This window comes from Pseudophryne corroboree, chromosome 4 (genome assembly GCF_028390025.1).
Source record: "Pseudophryne corroboree isolate aPseCor3 chromosome 4, aPseCor3.hap2, whole genome shotgun sequence".
NCBI lineage: Eukaryota > Metazoa > Chordata > Amphibia > Anura > Myobatrachidae > Pseudophryne > Pseudophryne corroboree.
This window is the reverse complement of record NC_086447.1, coordinates 689085690-689096758: the sequence shown is the minus strand read 5'-3', so window position 1 is coordinate 689096758 and position 11069 is coordinate 689085690. Positions and strand designations below refer to the sequence as shown.

Genomic DNA, 11069 nt, shown 5'->3' with positions numbered 1-11069 from the left:
GGTTTGCAGGTTAGGGGGCGCTAGGTTGAAGCTTTGCCTAGGGTTCAGAGAGACCTTGCACCGGCCCTGGTTAGCTGGGCTCCTGGGACAGAGCTGATTAACTCTGCAACAGCAGCAAGAGTGCAGCAGAGCTCCGTTGGAAGAGCAATGGCCTGCTGTACACCACACAGGTGCAGTTGTACATGCAGGTGCCCCTTCAGGGCTTGGAGCCTGGAGGCAGGCATCTCCATTACCTCTGGGAGTTATGAGGGTGATTCAGACCTGATCGTAGATGTGCTAAATTTACGATCAGCTTCCCTGACATGCGGGGGGACGCCCAGCACAGGGCTTACCCGCCTCACATGTCAGGCCCTACATCCCCGCACAAGTACAAAAGCATCGCACAGCGGCGATGCTTTTGTACTTCAGGAGTAGCTCCCTACCAGCGCAGCTCCTGCACACTGGCAGGGAGCTACTCGTCGCAGCGGCTGCGTGTGACGTCATTCAGCCGCCGCGACCCGCGCCCCCCCCCCCAACGGTCCGGGCACTCCTGCGTTGCCTGGACCGCGCCCCCTAAATGGTGGCCAAACGCCGCCGGCCCGCCCCCTCGCGCCCAGCGACCGCCTCTGCCTGTCAAAGACAGCCGTCGGCTGTCTGGCATGCACCTACGCACTGCGGCGCCGGTGCATGCGCAGTTCAGACCTGATCACTGCTGTGCAAAAATGCACAGCAGCGATCGGGTCTGGATGACCCCTTATGTCCCTGATAATATCCCTTTAATACACAGGTTATGTGGATGATTAAAATCAGGTAAAATGCAGGCTATAATTTAGCCATGCACAGATCCTATGTAAATCATAAGTGTTATGGATTAAAGAGATATTATGGCAAGCATATGTTAAGGGGACTGTATATAGCTAATTGCACAGAAGTAATAACACATTTACATACCTCCCAACATGACCCTCTCCAGGAGAGACAATATGCTCTGCTTATGGACTTTCTTCTTATTTTATGATTGACAGCACCCAGTGTCGGACTGGGGCATATAGGGCCCACTGGGGGAATGCAGTGGTAGGGGCCCATGTTTAGGGGTGTGGTCAATCTGCTGAGGGGTGTGGCCTGCCACATCATTGGTTTGACTAACCATTAGAGAGTGCAACATCTGGGCCCCTTCATAAATATATACAGTAAATTCAGCTGCTGCATGCATGATAATGTACCAGATTAATAAGAAGAGAGTATTGACTGCATAGGAGAGAAAAGAGTTAAACATCTGGGGAGGGGTGGACCTAGCTGTTAGGAAAGTACAGCCTTTAAGGGGAGGGCTTGATATATATAGGGAAGGCGAAGCCATTTTAAGTCTCTTGGTGATTTGGTTTTATGCAAGACAGTGCTGCGTCTCCCTAGGAAAAAGGGGACAAAGCCTGATAATGCAGAGGAAACGAGGATCCCCTTTTGAAGGGATCTGCATCACAGGGAGAGGCACAGGAGATCCTCTGCAAATTGTCTGGCTGTGAGTACTGGTTATAATAAGGGCCAGTTAGCACAGCTTCCTACGTATGATAGGTTTCAGAAACCATTTATTATGGTCAGTTTCCCCCTCCCTGGTTCGCAGCGGACACACCGCTGTGAGGCGGTCGGGATCCCTCCCGCAAAGTTTGCCCTAACAGGCAGGCGCCCTGCGGGACCTGATCGAGCGGTCCCAGCGCGCGTCAGCTAGCGGGAGATCCCAATGCCGTGCGGGGCCGCATCAGATACCCCCCCCCCTGGCATCGACGGCGGGGCCCGGGCAGACTCGTCGCCGTGAGCCGCCGAGACCGGCGACATGGCGGGCGCCCGCGTGCGCGCGGTCGGGGGCACCAGGGCGCAGCGGAGGCTGTCCCTCCTTCCCCGCCCCGAGCGGCTGTTCGGGTCGGGCGGGAGGTAGAGAGGCCGCAGGGAGCTGGCGGTCGCCGCGCGGGGTCTAGTCAAGCACCTCGCGCGGCGGCCAGGCAGGAAGAGCAAGACGGGAGGCAGCTGGCGGTTGTGCGTGGGGCGCGCGCTCGTGGTGCGCGCGCGCCCACGCTCGCTCCAGGCGCCGCTAGCCGCGCACGTGTGCGCGCAGCGGCGCCAGCCGAGCACACAGCAGCCTTTTCTTCTCCCCGGCTGCCGGACTTCGGCAAGGGGGGAGATAGGTTGAGGGGGGTGCAGCGCGTGCCTCAAGGAGGCAGCGCTGGGGGCACTGTCGGCATAAATGATAATGGGGGCGCAGCAATACCGGCCGGCAGGGGGTGGCCGTCAGCAACAGGCGGGTCCACCCTCTGCTGGTCTGCCTACACGCGGGAGAGCACGCGCGGAGGGGCTGCAGGTCCCCTGTCACTGTCGCCGGATGCGGCGGGGCCCGCGGCGGGAGGGGTGACAGGGAATGGGTCAGCGGCCGCAGGGCCGCGGCCCAGGCAGCTATACCAGTCAGCAGGTCCTCCCCCGGATCAGGAGATTCCTCTTCTTCCCGGGATAGGGACGAGGAGGGATCGGAGAGGGAGAGCCTCGGGGCCGGCAGGGGGGCTCTTGCCTTCGGGTCGGAGCAGGAGGAGTGGGACCCCCGGGACGTATCAGGCGGTCAAAGGGCGCGGGCTCGCGCCCGAACACGGACCGGTCGCCCTTCGGGCGGCGTTTCCGGGGGTCGTGCCGCATGGGATTCCCCTGGGGCCATAACGTCGGCACTGGCCAAGGTGGCGCAGGCGCTTGCGCCGTTAGCGGGAGTGGCCTCCCCCAGGACAACGGCGGACTCCGGCCGAGCTGCAGGGCGCAAGAGGTCAGGCAAGGTCAAGTCTTCAGCGGTACAGCGAGTGGCAAGAGCCTGCCGAGAACTGGGGGCGGCAGCAGCGGAGCTGGTGCTAGGACCAGACTGCGAGCGACAGGGAGGCTCGGGCCCTGCGCATTCCACACGGGGTGCCCGACGTGCGCCGCACGCGCGGGCCGGTCCCTCTTTTGTTTTATCTTCCACAGAGGACCAAGGTGAAGGGGACTCGGCAGACTTCGCAGTGGACGGAGATTGGAATGAAGACGACGAGCAATCCGAGTCGGAGAGGTCGACGGCATCCGGTGAGTTGGTGCAGTCTTTTTCAAATTCCACCGCGAGCTCGAGTTCGCGTAGTTATTCATCCTCCTCCTCATCCTCCTCTTTGGCGTCGCAAGCGTCCGACGCGGATAGTACCGCTAGGGCAAGGAGGGAGGCCGAGAAACTTGCCAAAAGGGCGGCGAAGCAGCAGAAGAGGCGCAAGCGACGCAGGCGAATGAGTGTAGAGGAGCGTAGGGCAAAGAAGCGGCGCGTTCTGCCGGGGGTAGTGCGCTGCGAGTACACCGCAGTTATGAGGGGGCTGCGAGATAGCTGCCGCAAGAAGATACGTAGGGGTGACCTCGTAGACTTGTTCGTCTTGACTAGGGCCATGAAGAGGGACTACAAAGCGGCGGCCGCTAAGACGAACATGGGGGCAGAAGCTTTCCGGTCTTTTGATAATTGGCTGGCCGGTTTTTGGGTGTTTACGGCATGCTATTTGGAGGATAGGCTGGAAGAACACATGAATATTATCCGGTACCTGCACCTCGTGCATAACATGCAGCGCACATCCGCGGGCTCGGAATGGCGGCAGTATGATCAAGACTTTCGGGAGAAACAGGATGGGCTGCGGGTCATGGAATTTTGGTTTCAAAGATGTGGAGGTCTGGCTCAAAGTGACCCGGGCATCACAGCAAGAGGTGGAGTCCCAGAAACAGGGAACAGGTATGCGTCGCGCGGGGTCACCAGCCCAGGGGGCGGCCGCGGACGGAGGAATGGCCAGCACAGGCGGATCGGCCGCTCGCGGTGGCGGCCGGTCTGCTACTCGGTGGAAATGCTTCGCGTTTAATAGCGGAGCATGTTCCTATGGCAAGCAGGGTCGGTTCGGCACTCCTGCCACCATTGTGGGGGATCCCGCCCAGCCTCCTCTTGTGTTAAAGGGGGGCGACACGGTAGCAAGGGAAAGCAGGCTTACTCGAAGCAGGCCGCGAGCGGGACCGCTCAGCAGAGCCCCAACGCCAGTTAAGTTGGAGACAAGGGGCACATGGCTGTATAGGTATCCAAATACAGCGGACGCGAAGTTGTTTTTAGACGGTTTTAAATTTTGGTTTTTGCTTGCCTGTTGCAAGCGAGTTATCAGTGCGGGCACAGAGAAGCCTCCAGTCTGCACGGGCATGGCCGACTGTACTGCGGTAGAAAGTAGATATGGAGGTCAGGTTGGGCAGGTTGGAGGGGCCTTTTAGATCAACCCCGGTGGATGACTTGGTTATCTCCCCGGTCGGGGTGGGTCCAGAGATGACCCCGGGTGTTGTTTCGGCTCATTCAAAATCTGTCTTACCCGACGGGGGCTTCGGTCAACGACGCAATACCACCGGCTTATGGCTCGGTGATGTGTCAGTCATTTGACGAGGCGCTAGAGATGGTCCGCAGCTACGAGGAGTTTGTGGCGGGGGAGTGTCGCTTGCCTCAGGACAAAGTGTCGAAGCTCCGTGACACCATTTGCCGGTTCAAAGGCTCGCGTAAGGGCACGCTGCGTCAGGCGCAGTCCTTGCTGGGCACGCTTAACTTTGCTTGGCGGGTAATTCCGATGGGAAGGATTTTCTACCGGAAGCTCGAAAGGGCAACGGCGGGGTGTGCCAGGCCTCATCATTTCGTTCGATTGGCCTCTGAATTAAAAAAGGGATCTGGCCGTATGGGCTTCGTTCCTGGAGGATTTCAACGGAGTGAGCATATGGCAGGCGCCAGCAGTGGACAGCGACCGGTTGCAGCTGTTTGCCGATGCCGCAGGTGCCTATAGATTTGGTTGTTTTTTGGAGGGACCGTGGTGTGTGGCATCTTGGCCGGAAAGCTGGCATAGGGAGGGTCTTACAAGAGACCTGTTGCTACTGGGGCGACCGGTTGGCTAATCGCAGCATAGTGTTTAGATGCGACAATCTGGGTGTAGTGCATGCGATTCATAACCAGAGGGCGCAATCGCTAGTTTTTCTGAGGGGCTCGGGCAGTTGTCTGCTGACATGCCTGCGTAGGAATCTAGGGTTCCGGGCGCAGCATGTTCCCGGTTTGGAAAACGAAATCGCAGATGCATTGTCGCGGGGACAGTGGGAGAGGTTTTGGGTTTTGGCACCCGAGGCCGAAGAACAGGGTTTTCACTGTCCTGATTATGTTTGGCAGGTGATCGGGCCGGATTGGAAGGTCTAGCGTGGCGGTCAGTAGCGCCGGCCACGCGCAAAGCGTACGGACAAGCGTGGAGCGAGTGGGAGGAGTTTGTCCAGGGTCATCAACATCAGGGTAAGAGCAAGCATCGGCTGATGCTTTCTTTTAGGTGGCAGCTCTACGTTTCCGGTAGGTCACGAGCGGTGGTGTCCCGGTACTTGGCTGGCGTCTCATGCTTCTGCAAGCTGCGAGGCGTCCCGGATGTAATGAAAAGCGAGGTTCTACGGAAGGCTATGAAAGGGTGGGCGCGAGTTGTGCCAACGCCGCCAGATAGGAGGCGGCCATCGATGCGGCTGTGTTGCCGGCCGTAATCAAGGCCGTAGGGCGAGTTGCGTCGTCCAGGTTTGAGACACTGTTGTTTAGTTTGGCGTTCTCAATGGCTTTCCACGGAGCCTTTCGAGTTTCTGAGTTGGTAGCGCCTTCCAAGAGAGCAGATTCGCGTATGCTGGTCGAGAAAGCGGTAGTGGGTGAGAGGTCCTCGTTGTGCAGGTTACGACGCTCCAAGACGCATCAAGTGGGGTGAGGGCGCTGGGTTACAAGGTATCAGCGCTGGAGGAGAGCGTCTGCCCGGTGAGGCTGGCAATGCAATAAGTGGGGGTGCGACCCGTTAAGGAGGGGTCTTGGCTGTTGCATTATGATGGGCTGCCAGTCACGAAATACCAGTTGCAATGGATGCTGAGTCGCTGTTTGGCAGGCCTGGGCCTCCCACCCACTGTTTTAGGTACCCACTTCTTTCGCATAGGCGCAGCGACGGCGGCTGTCGCGGCGGGTTACTCCAGAGCGGAAATACGGGCGGTGGGGCGATGGAATTCAGCAAGTTATAGACGATATATTCGCCCGCCGCATGAGAGGTCGGTTTGCGCTTGGTGCTTTGTGTAAAGTTGCAATGTATTATGCTGTTACAGTTTTGCGAATTTGTGGTGTTGTGCGTCTGTTGGTGTTACCCTTTTTGTTTTGTTCTTGTTTTATCCTACTCAGGGATTAGCTACTCGCCGTTGCTGGCATGAGTCGGCAGCGGGGGTCTGGAGTTATTTGCGATTTTTTGCCTGACTTGACGGACTGAATTCTAATCCATAAATTCGGCTAATTTGGTCTAATCAGAGTCCCTCAGCAGGTCTTTACGTTTCACCTCCAGCTGAGTTATTACATGTGTTTCCCTTTTTATACCCCCCCCCTGTTTTTATTTCGTTTAATTTTATTTGATTTTCCCCCTTTGTGTCTTTAATTGCACTTCTAAATTGGCAAAGAAAAGTGGTGCAGTCGGCTAGGCCGTTACTGCTGCAACAGCGAGTCATAAAGTTTTCTTTTTTGGCAGATCCTTCAGTATAAACAATGAATAAGCCTCTTAGTAATCTATCCTACCCCTCTTTTTCCCTTCAGGATGGTTTTAAGTCAATTTGACCATTTGGGTGGTTGGCCACTCTTACATTTACGGGGCGGCCAGGTTTGTGGCCTCAGAAGGGTCTCAGGCATTGTTTGGAATACAGGGTGTCAGATGGCTTGGCTGGCGAGGAATGATGTGGGGTGAGCTGAGTAGTAGGTTAGTGAGTCAGGCCAGCAAGCATGGAGTCCCTAAGGTTTTCGTTGTCCATCTAGGGGGCAGCGACTAGGGGAAGAGGACATCCTTGGAGCTGCGGTGGGCCATGATTCAGGATCTGGCAAGTGTGTCCGCGCAATGGAACAATTTGTGTGTTGGTTTTTCCATGATGGTGCCGAGATTGTGTTGGAGGGGTGTGGCGGATGGTCGCCGGATTGACGAGGCCCGGAAAATGGTGTAAGGAGCTGTGGCACAGTGGGTGCTGTCCCACGGCGGGTAGGGTGGTCCGCCACCCGAGGATACGGTGCAGAGACAGCCACCTTTTCCGGCGCGATGGAGTACATCTATCCGAGGAGGAGATGATGTTTTTTCTGGAGGATCTAGGTTTCGCTTTGCAGGAGTTAGGGTAGGTTTCTGGTGGCGGTGCGAAAGACTTTGGGGATGAGTCTTTCGCTGTTGGCGGAAAAGAACGGCAGTTTCATATGGTAGAGAAAACTGTAGTGTTTTACAGTTTGTTGTGGTTTAGGTGCACTCACCTCCATCGACTTATGGCCGCTTGACCACCCATCCGGGAAGGCAGCGGCAGGGCACCCAGGAGCGGTGGGTAGTCACTGTGGGGGTTGAGTTGTCACCTATTACCGGTTTATGGTAAGCTTTTAGTAAATTTATAGGATTGAGTTATTTAAGTTAATTTAGATTAAGGAGCCGTTCTTTTGGGCCGCCACCATATGCCAGATGGAGCGGCATATTAAATTAATCTCTTTTTATTACAGGTTTCCTAATGGTTAGGGACAAATAAATAGCTAGCAATTTTCTGCCAAATTCAAGTCTCAGTGTCGTTATTTATGGTTATGATTATGAATGCTTTACTTTCAAAGAAAGGGGTCCACCAAATATCACTAAGATGTTTAGAAGAGAGTATTGACTGCATAGGAGAGAAAAGAGTTAAACATCTGGGGAGGGGTGGACCTAGCTGTTAGGAAAGTACAGCCTTTAAGGGGAGGGCTTGATATATATAGGGAAGGCGAAGCCATTTTAAGTCTCTTGGTGATTTGGTTTCCCTCCCTCCCGCCCTGGTAGTTGGAAATTGTGGCACGTGGTGCTTTGGCTTTAAGTTGTTGGCTGTTTTCGTTGGCTATTTATTGGCGGAAAAGAACGGCAGTTTCGTATGGTAGAGAAAACTGTAGTGTTTTACAGTTTGTTGTGGTTTAGGTGCACTCACCTCCATCGACTTATGGCCGCTTGACCACCCATCCGGGAAGGCAGCGGCAGGGCACCCAGGAGCGGTGGGTAGTCACTGTGGGGGTTGAGTTGTCACCTATTACCGGTTTATGGTAAGCTTTTAGTAAATTTATAGGATTGAGTTATTTAAGTTAATTTAGATTAAGGAGCCGTTCTTTTGGGCCGCCACCATATGCCAGATGGAGCGGCATATTAAATTAATCTCTTTTTATTACAGGTTTCCTAATGGTTAGGGACAAATAAATAGCTAGCAATTTTCTGCCAAATTCAAGTCTCAGTGTCGTTATTTATGGTTATGATTATGAATGCTTTACTTTCAAAGAAAGGGGTCCACCAAATATCACTAAGATGTTTACAGCAATGCACTGTAGAAAATACACTATAGTCCAGTATAAGGTAACATAGGTATAATGTATAATTCAAGTGCATACCTCCCAACATTTTGATTGCTGAAGGAGGGACTCCCCGTGCGGGCGGTGAAAAGGGGGCATGGTCTATTGAAAAGGGGCGTGGTCTTTTGTGGATGATGCGATCACAAGCCACGCCTCCAATTTTCATCACAGTGGGGGCATGGCCAGCACTCTGTGAGCTGCTGGCCATGCCCCTAGTCCCTCTGCCTCAGTGGAATAGACGCTGTGCGCATGCACACAGCGTCTATTCACTGCTGCTCTGCTCTGAACTGAGCAGAGCAGCGAGTGATAGGGAGCCTCCCAACTGCCCCCCCTCACCGCGGGACACTGCTGCCCGCGGGAGGGACAGCGGGACAGACCAAAAAAAATGGGACTGTCCTGCGAAAATCGGGACAGTTGGGAGGTATGCAAGTGCAGTCTAGAACCTGATCCTTAGAGCAGGAGGTGGGCCCCCAGGCAGTTGGACCCACTGGTGGTTTCCCCTGTATCCCTGTGGGCCAGTCCAAGCCTGCCAGCACCTGTATTAAACAGGTTAATGCACGGATCTTCAGCCTGCAGCCCTCCCGCTGCTGTGGAACTACACATTCCAGCATGCCCTGCCTCAGTTTTATCATGCCTTAATAGCAAAACTGTGGCAGGGCATTCTGGGACGTGCAGTACCACAGCAGCAGTAGGGCTGCAAGTTGAAGACCCATGGGTTAATGGATAAGAAAGGTGTTTCAGCACAGGTGATGGCAATCATAAATTAAGAGGGAAGTCCAGGAGTAGAGCATTCTGTGCCTCCTGGAGAGGGTCATGTTGAGAGGTAGGCATTTATTCATAAAACAAAATCACTATAAAATGATTCAATAATACTGTACATAAAAATAATTACATACCCCGATCTACAACATGTGCAATGCTTGTAATGATGTAATAAGCATGTAATAATCAGTGTTCTCTGCCTGTGGATAAGTGCAAGGAAAGAGCAACACTACATGTGTAGAGTGACACTCCCCACCCAGTACCTTGCTATATAAGCTGTGTTCCTGAACTAAAGTTCATTTCTTTTCTTTTTCCCCTGAAGGAAGATGTCTGGCTCAGAGGAACAGGAGAAAGCACACAAGGAGGAACGCATTAAAAAAATGCTGGAAAAGGCCAGCAAGATGACTCCAGAGGAAATGCAATTTTCTTATAAGGGGATTCTGTACCCGACCCTTCTCTGTAGTGATACTGTGTTTCAAGCACTAGAGTCTTTTGAAGGCAGAGAAGATGATGTGCTGATTGTAACTTATCCCAAATGTGGTAAGTGGGGGAAACCATTACACGGCGTAACTATCATAAGTGCACTAGGTGCAACTCCTCTGGGACCCACAGTCAGTGGTGCAAGTGTGTGGGTACGGCGTATCCTTAGGAATTTAGCCGTGGGTACACCGTACCCACACCGACGGGCTGCCGCACCTCGCCGCTCCCCCTCCCTACCTCCCTTCCTCTGCTGCTCACCGCAGCTCACCGCCGCTGATGTGAGGGAAGGAGAGCGCAGCCTGCGCCTCTCCTGCCCCTCAGTGTCTTCGTTTAATTCAGCGCCACCCGTGAGCCAATCAGAGCTCGCGGACCGGCAGCCAAGGCTGCCGGGCCGCGAGCTTTGATTGGCTCATGGATCGGCGCTGATTTGAACAGATGCACCCGCCGGACACTGAGGGGAAGGAGAGGCGCAGGCTGCCCTCTCCTCCCTTCACACACAAGACAGCAGCAGTGAGCAGGGGAGCGCATACCTGGCAATGGGGGCATGTATACCTGGCACTGGGGGGCATGTATACCTGGCAATGGGGGCATGTATACCTGGCACTGGGGGGCATGTATACCTGGCACTGGGGGGCATGTATACCTGGCACTGGGGGGCATGTATACCTGGCACTGGGGGCATGTATACCTGGCACTGGGGGCATGTATACCTGGCACTGGGAGCATGTATTTGGCCGCCATTTTGTGGGCGCAGTCCGGCCAACGCATGCGTGGCTGGACCGTGCGGGGGGGGCCTCAGCAGCTGCGTGACATCACACGCAGCCGCTGCAAGCCGGGCAGCGATGAGTAGCTCCTGGCCAGCGCGCAAAAGCTGCGCTGGCCGGGAGCTACTCCTGAAGTAAGAAAGCTGTGCGATGCTTTTGTACTTCAGCGACGGGGTAGGGACTGACATGTGGGGTGGGCTAGCCCTGTACTAGGCATCCCCCCGCATATCTGTGTTCCTGATCGTAGCTGTGCTAAATTTAACATGTCTAGCCTTGCAAGCCTTTCCTCATATTCCAATGTCTCCATCTTCTTTATTAGTTTGGTTGCCCGCCTCTAAACCTTTTCTAGTTCCAGGATATCCTTTTTGTAGTGCGGTGCCCGAAATTGTGCACAGTATTCAAGATGTGGCCTCACTAAGGATTTATATTATGGGATTATAACACTCTTATTCCTTGCATCAATTCCCCGCTTTATACATGCTAATACCTTGTTAGCCTTCTTTGCTGCAATCCTACTTTGGGTACTGCTGCTTTAGTTTTCTATCTGTGAACACCTAAAGGGTCCTACACACTTGCGATCCGCCGGCCGAGCGTGGGGGGGGAAGTGAAGTTTCTTCACTCCCCCCCCCCCCCCCCCCCCCCCCCCCCCGGCACCATAG

The 11069-nt window shown here is 54.6% G+C and overlaps 1 protein-coding gene across 1 annotated transcript in view; it reads left to right on the top strand.

Moving 5' to 3' along the window:
- Positions 1-9486: 9486 nt before the first annotated feature.
- The window catches only part of LOC134910170 (sulfotransferase 6B1-like), a 101521-nt gene continuing 99938 nt past the window's right edge, over positions 9487-11069 (top strand). The window contains exon 1 of the mRNA XM_063917895.1: positions 9487-9706. Within this exon, the coding sequence (XP_063773965.1) occupies positions 9493-9706 (214 nt within the window). The 5' untranslated portion in view covers positions 9487-9492. The remainder of the gene's footprint in view (positions 9707-11069) is intronic.